This window comes from Podarcis pityusensis, assembly GCF_964106645.2.
Source record: "Podarcis pityusensis genome assembly, chromosome: 15".
NCBI lineage: Eukaryota > Metazoa > Chordata > Lepidosauria > Squamata > Lacertidae > Podarcis > Podarcis pityusensis.
This window is the reverse complement of record NC_138040.1, coordinates 27,344,624-27,364,652: the sequence shown is the minus strand read 5'-3', so window position 1 is coordinate 27,364,652 and position 20,029 is coordinate 27,344,624. Positions and strand designations below refer to the sequence as shown.

Sequence of the window (20,029 nt, the reverse complement as noted above, 5' to 3'; positions counted from 1 at the left end):
TTTCTAGCTTCCAAGCAGGTATGAAATTAATTCGATCCACTCTTGAGTCATATTTATCATAATCATCTTGTACCTCCCATTATGTTCTCACACTGCCCAATGTACAAATCTCTGCTCTTCAAAGTATGTCCCTGCCTCCGCTGTTGTTGAATTACCTGGGCTTATGGATCTCGGCCTTGCACCATCCTACTCATAATTGTACTGAGATGGATGGAGGTTGGTACTCTTCTGAGTAAACAAGATTGACTTCCCAGGGTTCTTTGACCAGCCTCTTTGTGGACTGAGGTGCTACAGCAGAGACAATTTATTTGTTTGGCTTTGCACTCCAAATACCTGCTTTTCTACTTCCTCCTGCAGCCTGCTCTTTTCCTTCAATTCCAGGCTGTTCTCCCCACTTCCTATCTACTGCTTAAGAACAAAAGGAGAACATTGTTGGATCAGGCCGGTGGTCCATCTTGCCCAGCATCCTGTTCTCATAGTGGCCAAACAGATTCCCAATGGGAAGCCCAAATGAGCACACCTGCATTTTTGCCACTCATGCTCCTCAACAACTGGTATTTAGAGGTGTACTGCTTCTGACATTTGAGGTATCACAGGGCCGCCATCTTGCTTCTTGGCCTCTGGCTACACCTCTCTTCCTTTTCGTGTGGACTATCTGCCTTGACCCTGACCATGTTCCTCCCACCCTGGCCACAGCAAGGCTTCTCAGCTTCTACTCGTAGTGCATACAGATGGTGATTCTTAGATGAAAACTACCAGTGAAGGATAAAGAATTTGCGTACCATCCCAGCTCACTTGTTCCCACTATAGGTTAACCATGAGCAAGGGCTCTAGGATCAAACCCAAATTCCAGACCCAAATCTGGAAACCCAGCCAAGTGCACAAGCATCAGGGTCCTTTTCTGACACTGAAGGGAACACTGAATCTCTTCATTATGTGATCACAAACCCAAACAAACCAAAAACTAATGACTATACAACCAAAATAGCATACAAAGTATATTAGATCAGGAAAATAGAAAACATGTCTAAAGCGAGCTATGCAGCATGATGCCTTAAAATATGGAAATGAAAAGTAAGTTATTAAGAAATTATTAAGAAATAACCAGATTATAAATTGCAACAGCCATTGAACAGGATAGGGTTTTTCTGGGGAGATTGCCTTTCGTGTTTTTGCAGCTAGAAAGAGAAATGTAGCCCCATTCTCTGTTAATAATCTGTTTGAGTCTGCGAAAAGGTAAGTCAGATCCCATTTGGAAGCCCTACCTGGAAATTTTTGAGAGAACAGGAACCACCAATCAGGTCATCTTTATTGAAATTATAGTGAAGACCCACATGAGCAAAATATTCTTCAACCTGCTCTTCACAAGGACAGAGTAATTCGCCATGAGGGATAGACTAAAATTGGCCATCCAGTACAGTGGCGGGCAAGCAGTTTGGACTAGCTTTAGTGGAAATCAAGCAGTATTTGGGCACAGAAGGAAACAGAAGTAGCCACCATAAGTCCTTGTGATTGGCAGACAGCATGATGTCACCAGATTGGCCAGGCCTGTTGACAATACAAAGATCCAATCTTTCTGGGGTTGGATTAAATGTCCTGCAAACCTGGACTTGGCCACGGTTTCCAGACTAACCCAAGAGTCTCCAGCCAGGTGAAACGCAAGTGGTCTTGATGCCCAACAGACCAACAAAGTCCTGCTTGGTGCCTCAATGTTTCATCTACTTGCTGAGCATCAAGAGTTAGATGAGTAGAACTGTTAAACTTTCTCCTGTAGCTTTTAATAGATAGCAAGTCTTTGGGACATTGAGGCAGGCTTTTGCTCACTGTTGAGTTTGGAAACGTTTCTCCCCAGAGTTCAGAGTTATTTGCCAGAACTCTAGTTTTATGCCTCGGTTCCCCATCCATGCCCATTGCTGTCACCTTTTTCAGCCAAATGAGTGCTGGGTCAGCTGCAAATATTCCTGGATTGTGACTGTACGGCAAAGAGGGGAATTGGTTTTGGAAGAGCAGGGAGCTTGCCTTGGGCTTTTGCAAAAGGGGTATGAATTGCAGGTGCCAACTTTCTTCCAGTCACCCATGCTGGAAGGACACAGGTCAAGGGCCTGGGGTGAGGGAGAGGGTAGAGCATAGCGAGGACTTGCTGTCATTCCAGAGGACCTCGGTGACTCTGCAGAATCCTGCCTGAATGGAAAAAGCCGCCTGTTTTTGCCAGCTGAGTTGAGCAAGTATCTTTATTAAGCAGAGGGCCCATAAATCTGCTTGTACAAACACCAGCGGAAGACCGGCCGAGGATCTGGTGCCAAGGGGATGAGGCATGTTCTCAAACACACAGCTGACTCTTGGCAGCACACGGGGTCCCATCTCTCCAGGGTCAGTCATCGGAAGATATCTTTATACTGTAGGCAAGTCGAAACAACTTGCTAAAAATACCACCTTTTATCTTTTCTCCCTTCTCCCCTCCCCCACAAAAAATCCGACCTAAAACATTGTTTATTGGGGGTGGGGGGGACAAACCTGTTTACATTAAAGCTGCTAGCTTCAACAAGAGGCTTTAAAAGAAAAGGAAGAAGAAAAAAAGCCTGTAAATAACCATCCCTTGATGTATTGCTTTTGAATGTTCCATCCCCGATGTTCCGTGCTTTTAATAAATATCTCTCCTTGTTTTTCTGAAACCCTGGTGTAATAAGCACTGATGCTGGCTGACATTTTCCTGGTGACTCACATAGTAAAATTAACATTGAACTATTTGCATATTCAATCGCTCTGTTCTCTGCCTTGGCTTTAACACTCTTTCTCTCCCCCCCCTTCCCCCCGCCCTCCAAACAAGCCCTTTTATGCATGCGTACACTGCAAGATTTCTGGCTTGGTATCACTTTTTGTTTTGCTGATTTGATTTAGAGAAGGGGGGGGGGGGGAGAAACCTCCCTGCCTGGCGTACACATCTACTTGAGCAAAAGAAAGAACACCCAGTTCTAGCCTTTGAAAATTGGCAGGCTGCGTACTGTTCCCTGACTGATAAGAGGTACTGTAAATAAAACTGTACGGCGTAGCCTGTCGTAAGATGCCCTGTGTCTGCACTTATTGTTCTGACAGCTTTTGCGGGTCGGCTGTTTTGGTACGCTCTGTACTCCCCTTATATAACCAAGCATGCGTATCTCATCAGAACATTCAAGATGTTTATTTTAAAATCTCCAGGATTCTTCCCCCCTGTTAAAAAAAACAACCTCCCCAATAGATGAGGGCAATGCTCCACTTGTTATTCGTTGCTCAGAAGTATTTCTTCCATTTCTTCTCCCTGTTTACTTGCGGAAGTATTTTGCTTTGTTCATTTCTTCTTAAAAGCTATATAGTCCATCCCTTTTCACCATGGGTTAAATTTCATCCCCAGAGCCCTGGGCCACAATGTTCCTATGGGGGTGGGGATGTCTTTGCATAGGAAATGGCTCCATGCACCTCAACCTTTCTGGCCAAGTATCACTGGGGTAGAAAAACAGGGTTTGCTACCCCAGATATGTTGCCCAGTCCGAACCTGTCAATGAAAAGAAGGCGCCCACTTATTCTCCCCAGGAAATGCTCTTTTTTGGCTAATGTGTGAGTCTGTGCCACTGCCAGAAACCAGGTACATTGGTCCATCTACCCAATATCACATGACTTGCCAGCATGGCTTCCATGAGTACCACTGCGCCCACCAGCCCCTCTCATGGGGGCCTGTGAATGGTCTCAGTGAACATCCCTTCAAAAACCCATAATGCAAAAGGGACTATTTGCCCTGGCCCAATGTCTCTATCTCCTACATTGAACATGCTTCCTTAAGCATGACAACATTTCATTGGATGCCAGGGTCAGAAACCCTCCTTCCCTTCCCTTCCATCCCAAACAGAGGAGAGGTACACGTTGCTTCTCTCTGTGAATGAGTGTGGCAGCGGCTGAGGCAGCTGCTTTTTTCCCCATAAATGAGAGGGTATGCCCGGACTTTTTTGAGATGGCTCTTTTCTGGTTTTTAGTTGCGGCAGGCATTTTGTTTTATACCACACGGGTATAGCAGTAATTTTGTGCTATATGGTGGCAGCCATTTTGTGACCAGTGGCCATGATATTTTCTCAAAATTCCGAATATGCCCACTGACCCCAAAAGGCTAGTGACCCTGCAGTGTCATCTCTGCCAGTGACGTAGCGTGGGTTGCCGGCACTTTAGGCCCATGTGGAGAGGGTAGGTGGGACAGAGGGAAGCAGACGGAGTACACATGCGCATTCAACTGCCTAACGGTGTCTGCGTCGCCCAGGAGATGGCAGCCACAGAGATAAGAAAAGAAGTGTCATTCCGTTGTCTGGAGAGGTCACTTCATGGTTCATATAGAGAAGCCATTTTCAATGGAGCCCAGCAATGGAAGCATGTGGCTGTATTGAGGCAGCATCAAGTGTTGAAATTTTGCACCCCTGAGCATTTTGCACCCAGGGCAACCGCTTCCCAAGCAGCTTCCCAGGGCAATTAATAACGTATCAAATCTTGCCGCATCCTAATACAAATAATAAAGCCAATTACAGTGGTACCTCGGGTTAAGTACTTAATCCATTCTGGAGGTCCGTTCTTAACCTGAAACTGTTCTTAACCTGAAGCACCACTTTAGCTAATGGGGCCTCCCGCTGCCGCCGCGCCACCGGAGCACAATTTCTGTTCTCATCCTGAAGCAAAGTTCTTAACCTGAAGCACTATTTCTGGGTTAGCAGAGTCTGTAACCTGAAGCGTATGTAACCCGAGGTACCACTGTATACATTCCAAATTATATAATTTAAAGAGGCTTCCTTCCCCCTGACCAGCCAGAACATGAGAAGTCTCTTTAAATTATATAATTCGGAATGTATAACTGGCTTTATTCTTTGTATTATGATTAAGATTTGATATGTTATTAATTGGAGTGTTATTAATAAAAAAATATTTATTTATTTTTTTTAAAAAAAGCAGCTTCCCAGGGCAGGAAATGTGTTCTAACTCACCCTGAGCAATAGGCCCTGAATTAGACTACCTTTAGTTTCAGTGCCAGGGCTGAGCTCTGGAACAAGCAAAGGAGGAAAGGGCCTCTGAGGACACAAAGAGTGCATCACACACACACACACACACACACACACACAAGTTATCACAACCCATCCAATTCCACCTGGCATTTGTCTGCTGACTGTGAGAAGAGGATGCTGCCATAGGTGACTCTTCCGCCTGAATGAGCTGAACTGGCCATTACCGTGTGGGGTTCCCTCCTCCGGGTTAGCATTGTTTGCAAATGTTCTGCTTGTGTTTTCTCCAATGGAAGCACCCCATTTTCTCCAGATGGAACCAGGCTTGTTTTGCCAGCCATTTCCTCCTCCTCTTCCCCCTGTCCCTGCTTTCCTTCTGCTGTAATGCAGCCAACGAGAAAAGCGTGCCTCGTGCGAAAGTGAATCATCACAAACATTAAGATCCTGCACCTGAGTTTCAAATGCAGCTCACTCTTGTTTTCCAAAGAAGGGACATAAAAAACACGGGCAGATGAGCAGCTGCTTTGGGTGCCACCTGGGGCTTGAACATTCCCAGGCATCTGATTGCCCAGGTGTCTAAAAACCTGGCTGTTCTTGCACATGAGTAGCAGCGATCAATCTGATGGGGCTTCAGGAGAATATGAAATGTCTCTTCAGAATTGTGTCTCCCCCTCCTAATATTTTAGAGGAATATATACCTGCTGAATGCAGTTAGACTTCAATCCTGTATGTATTTCCTAGGAATCGGTTTTGTTATACACACTGGGACTTCCTTCCGAGTGAATATACTTTTCACTGCTGTCTTGTGTCTGTTTTGTACAAAATATCAAGTTTGAAGCAGATATCCCCAGTGCATTGCTAGGGCTTAGCCCCCAAACCATTGTTTGATGCCAGGCTCACCCACCATTGCACAGTCCTGTAAGCATCTTCCCTTGAAACTGTTGACTGGTTTGTCATGACATGTCATAATTTGAAAGCTCAGGCAGTACTTACAGGGTTGTATCCAATGTGTGTGAGTCATTTAATGGTATTCTGCTGTACATGTGCCAGCAGAACATGGTTGTATCGGAGGATGCACGAGCAGATTGCACCCTGAGTTTCTCCTGGCACATATATTGACTTGGATTCCTCTGCTGTGCTACATCGAAACTAGCCTGTCTGCTAACACAAGAGCCCTTGCACAATACTGGATACAGCCCATGCTACCTATATGAATAAAAAGGTCTGCCTTGACCTTTAGGGATGAGGATCCTCATTTCTCCGATGCAGCACCCTTAGCACTCTGCTGCCCAGGCCTACTCTGACATCACAGCAGCTAAGCCAATGGCAGCCACAGGCCTACAGGGACAATGAAGTACCCCCAGAAAAGAAAAACAGAACAGCTCCGATTATCTGCAGAACTTATTGCTCTGCAACTGAAAATGAGGAGAGTGGTTTGCCAGTAGAGGATGAAATTCTGGAACTTAGGAGGCAACTGCCTAGTCCACCATGGGCCCCTGAGTTTTCAGGTGGCTCGACAGCCATTGGGTAGACAAAGGGTGCAGAAGGTCATGGGACCACAGAGATTTTTGGAGAATGTGCAGGAGCTGAATACTGAGCCACAATTCATCTTGGGAGCTGTGTACATTGTCATAATTCATGCTCAGAGCATCTTTCACTTTGCACTAATTGCATCTTGCTTCGTGGGGTTTAGGGATCAAATTAAACACTCTTAACGGACATGTTTTTCCTCCAGTTATGGGGCAATGGTGTTGGTGTTTTGGAAAGTCTCTGTCTCCCTATTCTCTTATGAACCCCCCACCCCCCTTAAAAACCAGCCTAGGAAATGTTTTGAGATCTGACTGCTGTGAGCAAGAATAAATCTGATTTGCTCACCCCAGAGCCTTCAAGGTACCAGCCGGCACTGTACTGGCCTTTTAGGTCAATGATTCTGGAACAAAACATTCCCTGAACTGCCTCTGGCACGAAGGGCTGTAATAGTTCTCAAATAGAACTGACCTTTCTAATTATGTTGGTAATAAAGCTGTGTTTATTATTTAAGCAGGGCTTGGTGGTGAAAGGGATGGAGGGGGTAGTGGAGAGAGAGAGAGAGAGAGAGAGAGAGAGAGAGAGAGAGAGGGGGGCAGGCTATTTGGCATCCCAGCCGTCTTTCCACCTCTCTTTCTAACTAGGCCTGGCAGCTTTGGGTGTATTTCAGATGAGCCCATCCTCATTGCCCTCCAGTCTACGGCTTTTTGTGAAACTGTCTCCCATGACTTGAAAGGCTGTACATTTATATATACATAGAAAACTGAAACAAAATGAAATGTACAGGCGAGCGAAGGAAAAGCAGGCGCGTGGACTGTCTTTTCTAATATATGAGCAGGCATGTGATGTCATTGTCCGGCCTCTTCTCCTTCCCACCCCCTCTGTACCTCCTTTCTTTTTTAGGGACTGGCCATTTGGTTTAGGCACACTTGAGTTGTTTTGAATGCAAACTTGACATCGCCCCGCAAGCAGCCGCGAACGGCGTATGCACAGTAAACAGGCAGACTGTCTTATTGATTAACAGATGAGACCTCTATTATCGATCAAAGCTTGGCGAGAAAATTTATCACTTTTAATTTCACTGCTGCCAAATATTTCTGCCTGTGAGCCAGCCGTTACCGAGACAATTTAAAGGCAGAGGAATTCTTTTTCTAATGGGGAAAGGGGGACGCTTTTGCTGCTTGTTTCTGTGCTTTTTGGGGAGCACGATTCAGTGGGGTGAGGAGGGGTGCTGGCGAAACGCTCTTGTGGAAGGGGGAATATTTTGGGAGAGTGATGCTGGGCTGGAAAAAGAGGAGTGTTGTGACACCTGCAAGACCAGGATGTGAGCCAAGGCTGGGGATGGGGGAAGAATCCAATCCAGTTCTCATTTCAAAGTGAGCCTACTTCATTCTCGTTACCAAAAGAGCACAAGAACCATAAACGTAACACAGCTATCCTTCCAAATTGGCACCTTCTCCAAATTTTGCAGTGCTGTTCTCCAGCCAAAAATGCATATACTAGTGTAAAGCCTACATAGATGTTCATGTTGTTGTTTAGTTGTTTAGTCGTGTCCAACTCTTCGTGACCCCATGGACCAGAGCACGCCAGGCACTCCTGTCTTCCACTGCCTCCCGCAGTTTGGTCAAACTCATGCTGGTAGCTTCGACAACACTCTCCAACCATCTCGTCCTCTGTCGCCCCCTCCTTCTTGTGCCCTCCATCTTTCCCAACATCAGGGTCTTTTCCAGGGAGTCTTCTCTTCTCATGAGGTGGCCAAACTATTGGAGCCTCAGCTTCAGGATCTGTCCTTCCAGTGAGCACTCAGGGCTGATTTCCTTAAGAATGGATAGGTTTGATCTTTTTGCAGTCCATGGGACTCTCAAGAGTCTCCTCCAGCACCATAATTCAAAAGCATCAATTCTTCAGCATATAGTAGTCAAATTAACACAAAAATGCATTCTATTAGGGGAAATTGCTTTGTAAAAGTGTGCCTGTTATGCAATACTGCATACAACGGCCTCGACCCAGTATACCTGAAGGCACGTCTCCACCCCCATCGTTCAGCCTGGACACTGAAGTCCAGTCTGAGGGCTTTCTGGCGGTTCCCTTGCTGCAAGAAGTGAGGTTACAGGGAACCAGGCAGAGGCCTTTATCGGCAGTGGCGTCTTCCCTGTGGAACACCCTTCCATCAGATGTCAAGGGCATAAATAACTATCTGACTTTTAGAAGACATCTAAAAGGCAACCCAGTCAGATGGGTGGCATATGAATAATAAATTATTATTTTTAATAATAATCATGCTTGTTTGTATATCATTTATAATTATTATTATTACTACTACTATTACTACTAAGTGGTACCTCTGGTTACGAACTTAATTCGTTCTGGTGGTCCGTTCTTAACCTGAGGTACCACTTTAGCAAATGGGGCCTCCTGCTGCCCCTGCGCCACCACCACGCAATTTCTGTTCTCATCCTGAGGTAAAGTTCTTAACTCGAGGTACTACTTCCAGGTTAGTGGAGTCTGTAACCCGAAGTGTTTGTAACCCAAGGTACCACTGTACTACGTGTGCACTTGGAGAAAGCCACTCTAAAATGCTGATGAAATTTCATGACGACTTTTAAACTACATATTTGAGAACTTGAGATTGAAAAAAAATGAGAAACTAAGAGAAAGTGTGATTGACATTGCCCATCCCAGCTACGGCATGAGATTTTGAGATCTACATAGTGTCTGCTGCGGCCCACAAAAGATTCTACACTGATAAAGCCATTAAGATTCTGGGGAGGGATGTTGTTTTTTTAAAACAAAAAACAAAACAAAGACCAGTTTGCTACTCTCTCCTCCAGATCCTCTCCTCTCCTTTCCTTCCTTTCAAGGTTACTTTTATCATCGCCGAATCCCGTGCTTTAGTTTCTTGGAACAGATGAATCAAACTTCCGAATCTAACAATTACGTTCACAGCTTTGGCCTAACAGCATATGCTTAGAAGACTGTGCCTGTGTCTGTATAGTGGGGTCTATTTTTATCTTCAAGTTTCTTATCTGCTGTTTAGACATCCTGTGCACACTTGTTTCCCTCATTATAACTGGAGCTGTGACCCAACAGACGCCATGCGTGTTGGTAGCAATTTTCTAAGAAATACCACAAATACCACACCTCACTGATAGTTGTGGAAATATCTGTGAGTCTCAGCACACGCTCTTGCTGTTGCCACTTTCCTTATCTGATAGTGTTGTCGTCTTTCCCTTTATGGCATGCCTGACAATGGGGGGGGGGGAGTTTTGCTGGGGGGGGGGGAAGGCAATTATATGGGATTGCTAACCTCTCCAAGAAGGCATTGGCGTATAATGATTTTTAAGCAAACGCCTTTCTTGTTGGAAGAGCAACGTTTGTGGTTTGTTTCATTTTTTTACACATACACCATTAAAAAGTGATTAATATTACAACCCACAACTATCCATGTTCATACTCACCCTGGCATCAGAATTGTCTTCCTGGGTCACCCCAAAAGCCCGTCTACTTTGGAAGATTGTCATTGCCAGCTCCTTGCCAGGAAGAAGAAGAAGAATCTTTATTTGCATCAGCCACTAGCCATAGCAATAAAACAAAATGTACAATGGTACCTTGGTTCTCAAACTTAATCCGTTCCGGAAGCCTGTTCCAAAACCAAAGCATTCCAAAACCAAGGCGTGCTTTCCCACAGAAAGTAATGCAAAATGAATTAATCTGTTCCAGACTTTTAAAAACAACCCCTAAAACAGCAATTAAACATGAATTTTACCATCTAACAAGACCATTGATCCATAAAATGAAAGCAATAATCAATGTACTGTACTATAAAATAAATAAGACAGTATTGTAGATGATAAAAAATATTTTTTTCCCCCTTCCCTGCACTGACGATAGTCATTGTTTGGATGGGGGGGGGGGCTTTTATCCATTTCCACAGTCACACAATCAATCAATCAGTAGCTGAACTGGGTTCCACACAGTCACAAAAACAAATTAACCGAAAAAGCCTCAAAAACAAAAACGCAAAATAAATAGCAAAAACAAAAGTGCCAAACTTAATCCGTTCCAGAAGACCGTTTGACTTCCAAAATGTTCAAAAACCAAGGTGCAGCTTCTGATTGGTGCAGGTGCCCCAGAAACAATAGTTGACAACTGCATCGGACTTTCGGCTTCCAAAAATTGTTTGAAAACCGGAACACTTACTTCTGGGTTTTCAGAGTTTGAGAATCAAAACATGTGAGAACCAAGGTGTTTGAGAACCAAGGTACCACTGTACTGAAGACAGAGGTAAAAACTTAACTATTGAAAATACATTAGGGGGGTTACATCAATAATCAAATAATAGATCTTGTTCTAATTGCCCCCGCTAAAAACCTTGCAGTTTTTGATGTCACATGATCATCTTGATCTGCTAAAAGAAAGGACGTGGTAGCAGTGGTTGAGCGACCTGGCATGGACAATAATAGAGGGGTAATAACCTAATTCCTCAAATTTTATAAAGAGTGCAAGCCAGAAGCATGTGAGCCACTGACTTAATACTGCCATCTCCACAGGGGAGCCTGCAGGCAAGGCATGAAAGCAACAACTTCCCCCTGTTGATTATCCCCCACACCTGGTTTTCAAAGATACACTGCACCCTACATGGAGGCTATATTTATCTACCAAATGCACATGCCCAAATCCACATAAGTGGCCCTGGCCAGCCCTCTGCATCTTCATCTCTTTCTGTTGCCCTATACATTTTATTTCTGTCTGCTTCCATCAGCCACCGGGACTCCCATCCCGACTGCCATATTTACCCATAGTGCTGTGTATATCTGCTGCCATGTTTGTAGGTGAGCTTTGTGTCCAAGGCCCTATGCAAAGCTAAACTGGGGCAGAGGCCCTTAGGCAGGGTACACAGCCCCACTCTCATTTCTGAATTATATCCTTTCACATGTTGATTCTGAATCCCTTCCCAATCCTTGGGGATCATGTAGTGATCTGTGTTCCTTCCACATCGATGGCAGCGCTTGGATGGGCGGTAATATCGACATCTACTGCCAATACGCCATGGCTTCCCAAGTCCCTCGAGTTCAAGTGAACTTTTTCTTCTCCTTGTTTGGGTTTTCAAAAGGCATGCCCTCCCTTTGACTGTGTATACAGTAGCCCCGTAATTGCAAAGACTTCACAGTGATGGTCAACTTTACATTCTGAAGCATTTGACGCTCTCCAAATTTCAGAGATTCCTTATGTCTGTGGTTATGAATTTGCTGTGTCCACACAGAGGCATTCCTGTAGCTGAGAACTGACCATTTGTTAAAAAGAAAAGATTTTTAATGTAAGAAAGTATCCAGGAGATCTCTAGACTAGGGGTTCCTAAACTTTGCTCCATGAACCTCCATAGGTCCATGAACTTCATTCAGGTGGTCTGTAGAATGTCTCCCTTAAATATTAATAATTATGTTAAATTGTACTTTATTTAATTCTAAATTGCATTTTTATTGCTTCTTTACCATAATTCTCGTAGTGTGTGTGTGTGTGTGTGTGTGTGTGTGTGTGTTTTGTATTACAGTCTTAATGTTATGGAACTACTATTGTGCTCTTGTGCAACCCCTGTTCCTTGAGACTCCTCCCTGTGAGTTGCATCTGAAAAAAATTCCTGGTATGATTTATTTGGAGTGCAGATATTGCATTTCGATAGGGTTGAGCCCAGAGTTAGTCACACTCATGGAGCAGACCCTTTGAAATTAATGGGCATGGAAAACTTAGGTCCATTAACTGAATAGGTCTACTCCAGGCAAAAGCTAGCTAGTTAGTTAGACTCAATCCCTAAGTTTTGATTTTTTATTTTCCTTTATCTCTAAGAAACCCTACACCCATTTTGGGGTCTCTGTTCAAAGAAGTGTCTTTCATTCATTTTCACTGCTACTAACAGGATGAGTTTTTTGACAGGTATATTTTTAAGATTTATCCATGAATCTTGGTAAACATGTATTTTACAACGTTCTCTCCTTCTCTCTCTCTCTCTCTCTCTCTCTCTCTTTATAGCGGGTGCCAAAGCCTTTGTCTGTGACCACTGCGGAGCTCAGTTCTCAAAAGAAGATGCTCTGGAGACCCACAGGCAGACCCACACTGGTAGGTGTTCTGTTTGGGGGGTTCATTTGTTTTTTTCAAAAATCTCCTGATTTTGCAAAACAGTGGTTTGCTTGCAGAACGGCATTGTTATTCCAGAATTCCTGGAAAGATCATACATGAAATATCAAAGTGTGAGGGGAGGGGTTGCACATACAAGCCCCTCACCTAATGCACTGGGAAGGTCTGCAGGTACTTCTACTTGCCTTCGCTTGAGGGTGAATAGAACCCTTCAGGCAACTAGGAACTGCAATAAAGCTGGCAGGAGGCTGATGGAAACTGTAGTCCAATTCATTTGAAGCACATCAGGTTGGGAGAGGATAATGCAGGGCATTGCAATAAAAATGGGAGGGTGATCATCAATACATTTGCTGACTGAAGGCTGATGTACCGCTGATCGCCACAGGCTGATGGAAGGCAAAAACTTATCATAAACAGTTTGCTCAACAACCTGTTGCTCAACACAGATTGCTCAATTTCTAGTTTCAGTCTTGATCAATGTATTGTTTAATTGGGCTCACCTGAGCTGCTATGTGTGAGATCAACAACTTTCCCACTGGAAGACTTTTTGGAGAGTTGCTTCATAGCACAGAACCTGTCCTTGTGAATGGTCTTATCCACATCTACCCAAGTGCCCTCCCTATGCTAAGCAAAGCGTGCTTTGAACAGTGAATCATGGAGCTCCCATTGTGACTCAGTGGGATGGTGGTGGAGATAATGTATTCCTGAGAGCACTCCTGCCTTAGGTACTCTGATCATCTACAGCAGGGATGAAGGATCTGGTGAACTCCTGAAGTTACTGACCTTGAACTCCCATCAGCCCCAGCCAGTCTGGGGTGATGGGAGTTAGAGTCCAGAGACCATATGGGAGGGTCTCCACCTTTGCTCTGCGGGAATTTATGCTTGAGCTAATAACTTTCTTTCCAAGCATGCCAAGTTTAAGAAAATAGGCACGGTAAGAGAATTAGTTATGGTAAAACTGGCTGCATTCACATGGCAATTTATAACGTTTTCACAACTTTTCCCTAACAGTATTACATTTGAGCTTTCACACGACATAAAAGTCAATTCTGGAACTGTAATGGAAGTTTAGTGCTCATTTCTGTGTTATTTGCTCCCAGGAGGAAAAAAATCCATTTGCAAATAATATGAAAATGAGCGCTAAACTTGCACTTTACGTCACTCTCATTCCACTCATAGTTCCAGAAGTGACTTTTATGCCATGTGAAATGGAAATTAACAGTTAGGGAAAGTTCATGCAAATGGAATGCACTGCCATGTGAATGGTGCCCAGTAGAGATTTTCTCTGCCACTGAATGGAGGAACAGTCTTGATCTGGTGGTTGATAGCAAGGGGAATTGGAGATGTATTGGCACCTGGGGCAAAATGCCCCACGGCCACCCCCACAAAGGGAAGGGGGGCAAACTCCATAAGGGCTTCTCCTTTCTGGATCTCCCACTCCCAACCAGTGGTGGAGCTTTGCTTCTCTCCTCAGGAAAAACCAGTGCAAAGCTCTGCCACTCCACCGGGTATGGGGCAGATCTCCTCCCCACCTGATGGCAAAGCTCAGCAGCAGAACAGGGGTGCTGACCCTTGGGGATGCCCTCTGAGACATCCGCTTCACCCCAACTCATGATGAGGGGCATCTCTGGTTGCTAGGAAGGGGCTCTCTCAGAAGTTGCACCTGCCCTTTCAGCACCTTGCTCTGCCCCATAGGTTTATCTCAGTGTTTTTCGTTTCTGTTTCGTTTTTTTGCAGAGGGTAGGAGGCAAAAACTTCGCTCTTTATCATGGCATATTTTGTACTGTGATCGCCTCCTTTCACTGAGTATCTTGCTTGAACTTACTGGCTCGGAGGTCCCAGGGGAGGCTCCAGCTTCATTCACACTTTGAGCATGACTCTGCGCACTCCTGCGACTGAAGCGGGAGACAGCTCCCTCCCTCCCTCCTGGACTATATTAGGGCGAGCAAATCTTTTTAGTACCGATAAACCAATAAATGCCAATGAGGATGGAATGTATGAATCCGCAAGTTGAAATTTAACACCCTGGATGCTATCTTGGCTCCCAAATATACAACAGCTGACTGTGTGCACCAGGATTAGAAAGAGCCGGCATTAGACTGTACATGCATCATAGAGCGCAACCGATGCTTGCCGTGCCATTCGATCTTGCAACTTCATTGGCAAAGTAGCAGTTAATAAATTTCAGAATGATTGTCCTCCTCCTCCTAAGACTAGCCAGCTGGTTGATGTTGCCAGCAAATAAAGTTGTTTGTTACTAATGGAATTCACAGCAGAAGCATTTTCGGGAGGACGGGGGAGGAAGGGCTCCTACCTGGAATCTACTCCAGAGCTAAGGGATCAAGTAGCAAATATGTGTGGTTGTGTTACTTTCTCTTTCACAAAACCCCTGGTGCAGTGAGAATCCTGCTTTATGTGTTGATAGGCGTTGACTGTAATAGAAATAGGAACAGGTGCTCTTTCCATTTGACCTACATAGTTTGTGCAACGTGATGGCCTTTGAGACTCTTGGCGTATCTTCTTAACTGCAGAGTCCCACCTGGTTTAACAGCCATCCCCTCCTTCCAGGGGATCCTGGGAACTATAGCTCTGTGAGCGGGGCTAGGGATCTGCAACAGACAATTCTCAGTACCCTCACTCAGTTCCCAGGATTTCTTGAGGAGCCAAGCGCTTGATATATAGCCTCTGTAACTTTGCCGTGCAGTTCTGCCATGTGGAGAGTTGGGGCCATCATTTTGGGCAGCAAACCAAAGCCATTAAACATGTGCAGCCTAAAAGTCAGAGGTCGCGCACCTGCTGTACACACATGAGCATCTTAAGTTCGGGTCCTGGCATCTCCAGTTAGAAGGATCAGATGATGGGCAATTGGAAGGACCTCTGCCTCAGACCCCAGAGAGAGAGGAGGTGCTGCCAGTCAGAATAGACAGCCTTAGACCAGGTGGATAGATAGTCTGACCTAGTATGGGGCAGCTTTCTGTATCCACATTCAAGGCCTCATAATGAAGACCCGCGATGGAAGGAATCTGGGCACAGAGTGAATCAACTATGTGTACATTTATAGTGGCATCACAGTGCCACTGCTAGCCAACTAGCAAAAGCCTTTGGGGTAACTCATTGCCACACTGCCACTGTGAGGTGGGAGCTAGCTGTGGGAAAGTGACTTTGCGGTGTCCTGGGCACATCAGAAAGATAGCATGAAACTTGGGCAACCTCTTGCCAGGAGCTTGGGAGACTTATACTGGCCACCAGTGGGATCAAGAATGTATGCAGTGAGGAAGTATGGCAGTGGGAGCCTTCTCTGATCCCCTGGGCTACCCAGGTGCACTATTGCGACACTCTTAAGTGTCTGCTTAATCTGTCGGCCACACAGAACCCAAAGGAAAATGAGCTGCTCTCTTTGTTGTCACAACTGAAACCAACACCTGCCTGGAAATATCACAAAGAGCCCAGATAGACAATTTGCAAATCTGAAAATAGGAATATGTCATTTGAAGAAACCCATGGATAAAAGTGCTTTCTCTGAGTGAAAGGGACCCATCCCATCCCCTCTTCCTTTCCATATGCTTCACCATGCAAGATAACGAAACAAAACTCCTTGCAAGTTAAAAGCTAGCATTTCAGGATAGATACCCTAGTCCAGTATCAGGCCTCAGCAAAGGCCTCATTCAAGTAGGTCAGAGACACGTTTGCATGTTCCAAAAATAGGAAGGGGTCAAGATCCATGGTGGAGTCAAGATGGATTGGGGAGCTGGAATTTAGCCAGTGCCTTCATCACTAGTAGACTGAGATGGTCCTGTAGAGGATCAGGCATGAGACTAGATGGTCCTGTCTCCGTGCAAGGAGCTCTGTCTTGCAACAGGAATGGAGTGTTGAGGGCAGGTGCTGAGGTTTGACTGCTCAGAGCCCCAGCTCTAGACCCACCCAACGTCCTTAGTCTGCTGTGCTAGTTTCCTGTTTGGGAAGCTTGTGCCTTCAAGCAGGGCTAGCTGTGGTGGATGTCCCACATGGCAGTGGGTCCTTGTCTTAGCAGACAGATCCTGCCTTCTCTTTATTTCTGGGAGGTGACGGCAGGGGGAAGCGCCTATTGACAACAACCACAAATGAGAAGGAGGCATACAGTAGCTTCCTGAGGATGTCCCCTTCTGATGTATTCAGAATCCAGTACTGCCTCACCTGGAGCCTGAAGAAGTTACAGTCTGTGCTACCACCTCAGACCTCACCTGCCTCATTTGGCTGCCCAGATAGATGAAGCATTTCTGGCAGAGGAAGTGAGGCAGCCACAGTTCTGGAAAGGCTTGTAGGAACTATGGGGGTGTAGCAAGCTGACATATTCTAGGGCAGGTCACTCATCCATGTAGCTCAGTACTGTCTACTCTGACTGCCAGAGCTGTTTTTCAGGGTTCAGGCAGTAGGATGTTCCCAGCCCTATTTGGGGATGCTGCCAGGATTTGAACCTGGCACCTTCTGCATGCAAGCTGGTGCTCTCCCAGTGAGATCCTGCCCTTCCTTTTGGTGGAGTTCTTCTGGCAAAATGGAATGCTCCTAGTGGAATGTCCATGACCAGCTCCTAAGTTGGAGATGAATTAGCTCACAAGGGAGATGTTACCCCGGCAAAAGTCCAGAGGAGACTGGGAGACTTATATAGCCACTGCCAGCCCTTCCTCTTCCCAATTCTCTGCTAGAACATTGCTTGCATCTGGGTTCTCTCACCTTCCCTCCATAAGAGAGTGGTCTGGTGGCCAAATGGTTATTCCTTTGGTGGCTCTGGGCTTCCCATCAGTTCTGCTGCCACCTTTGATCCTGAGACTGGGGAGGGGGAGATGAAGCAGGGGAATCAGGACTCTGGAAGGGGTTGAAGGGATTGTTAGGAGGCCCAGATGAAGCATCTCTAATATTGGACTCTTCAGGCAGCCTTTGAACTCTTGTGGGTTCTTCCAGTTCTCCATCCTCTTTCTCCAAAGAGGTCCCTCCTGAGCCTGGCAGGATTCTGGCATGGGTCTTCTGCACCTCTTCTGGAGATGGAAGGGTAGGGGGTGGTAGAAGAACCCACCTGCCAATGCCATGCTGTTTCCCCCCTGTGAGGGGAGCCTTGTGTTTTTCAAGGCAGCTTTCAGTGATGGCTAATATTGCATTTGCCCCCTTCAAATAGAGGACAAGAGAGTTCCTAACGGTCAGGTTTCAATGATGACCTTGGTTGGGAGGGGTGGAGCACTCCTGGGACAGATTAAGTATGTTTTGATTTAAAACTTTGGGACAAGAATGTCGGTGGCTGCCAGCAAAAGCGGCTGCCCTGTCAGAGCTCAGAGGGTGACATGATCATGCAGAATCGAGGAACAAAAATAGGCAGCTCGAGGTCAGCGCGACCCAAGTGGAGCAGGTTTAGCATCGCCTCCTCGAGCTGTAAACAAGTGTGTCTCAGTTGCATGTCAGTAACTGGCTTTATGGCCAAAAAGTGCCTCCTTCTTGCCAAGAAATTGATAGCTTCCTCTTGTTGAGCAGGGCTGGAAATAGCACTGGTAGGAGGATCAAACTCTGAACTTGTTGGCATTTTCTGAAGTGAAAGCTCCCTGCGCCTGGAAGAAAAAGACTCCAAGGCTTATAATTCCCCTAGTCCACTGTTGAAGTAGCAAGAGTGACCCCTTCAAACCAGCAAAGTTGTGGTGGTGTTTTGGGGGCTGGAGTCCACCTTCCTGTCCCTTAGATTATTTGAACTTGGGCGCCAGGCAATTGCAATGAAGATAATAGCATGCAGATGAGACTTCCTGGATCAGGCCAAAGCCCTCTACTCACTGAATGAAGTGCCTCTGGCCCACCAGGTGCCATTAGACTCCCAGCACCCTTGATCATGGTGGCTGGGACTGGTGTGAGTAGAAACCGGTTCCCCACCCCTGAGCTAAGTCAACCTGTTTATGGAGAGCAGGCCAAAGACTGGAGAAGGAGATGTGCATTAGCCCGTAGGCCCACCACAGAGGAAGACCTCCAAAGGTATATGGGGACTAAGTCATTTAGAGCATGATAGGTCATCATCAGTGCCTTGACTGGGAAAGCAACTTGTTTAAAACTGGTGCTATATGCAAGTAATTGGAAATATCCTGGCTGCCACCTTCAGATTTGTAGCTTCTGAAACCATTTTCAGTCCCAGGTAGTGCCTGTTAGCAAACTCACCAAGTGTCCCTGTTTTCCAGGGACAGTCCCCGACTGACAGAAGCTGTCCTGGTTTCTGATTAGATCCAGGAATGTCCCGCTTTTCCTTAGGACATCCCTAGTTTTATCAGAGAAATGTTAGAGGGTATGCAAGAATGTAATCTGAAGGTTTCCAAGCAGTGGATAACTGTAACTAGATTTTTCTGGTCCAGGAAAGACCATCGCTGGTGAACCAGTGGCTACTAGCTACAATGGCTATGATCTACCTCCACAGTCAGAGGCATTGTGCCTCTTAATACCAGTTGATGGGATGGGCAGAAAGTCATTACCCTCAGGTCCTGCCAGTGGGCATCCCACAGGCCACTTTGAGATCAGGGTGTTGGACTAGACGGGCCACTTGCTTAATCTAGCAGGCTTATTTTATGTTCTTAGCTAGTCATAGGCACTACAAGCCATTAAAACCACCTGGGCTTCCAGTGACAAAAAAATGGTCCCAAGAGTACCCCCTCTGAAGCAACACAGATACTCCTTCAAGGGAATGCAACTCCCAACTACCGTAGATCCTCCAGATCCTGGATTCAGGAATGGGCCAACGGCATCCCCTCTGTCTAGTCTGGATTCAGCTTCACTTTATTGTTGATGAATCTGTTTCTTTACAACCTATAAGAGCCAGTGCAACACAACAAGCTGACCTAGTGAAGACCTCTAGCAAAGAAACCCTCTATGTGACAGTTTGGTTTCTGTTCACCGTGCGGAAAAATTGCTCTCTCTCCCCTCGCAGTTCCCAACCTCCCTGTCCCCTCTCATCAACAATTACGTATATTCAAAAGAGATCAAGACGTCTGTAAGCTGCTAGAAGACACTTTGGACTCCATTGGTTTTTCTGTGGCTGTTCACATCACTTGGCCTCTGCATTCACAGGAAGAAATGTTTTGGCACCCTGCTACGCCTGGGGGAAAGGTGTAAAAAAAAAAGAGAGTAATATATATTTTTCAAATTAAAAAGGAATGAATTCAATCAGCGCCAGCTGCTAGCAGCATGGTTGCAGTGTTCAGGTTACATGGAAAATGTATCAGCAACTGGTTGTGCCCCTTTTTATTTCAAAAAAATGTAATAGCTGTTGACTTTTTTAAATATCAGAGGTGATTTGTATAGGATTTCCCAGGCTGGGCCAAAGTATTTCACATGCGCAAAAGACCGAGAGCAGAATGCTGTGT

At 45.6% G+C, this 20,029-nt stretch overlaps 1 protein-coding gene across 3 annotated transcripts in view; it reads left to right on the top strand.

The window, feature by feature from the left end:
• The window catches only part of ZBTB16 (zinc finger and BTB domain containing 16), a 191,954-nt gene that overhangs the window by 105,712 nt on the left and 66,213 nt on the right, over window positions 1-20,029 (top strand). For all 3 annotated transcript variants that reach the window (XM_080983492.1, XM_080983493.1, XM_080983491.1), the window contains exon 4: window positions 12,564-12,650. In XM_080983492.1, the coding sequence (XP_080839618.1) occupies window positions 12,564-12,650 (87 nt within the window). The remainder of the gene's footprint in view (window positions 1-12,563; window positions 12,651-20,029) is intronic.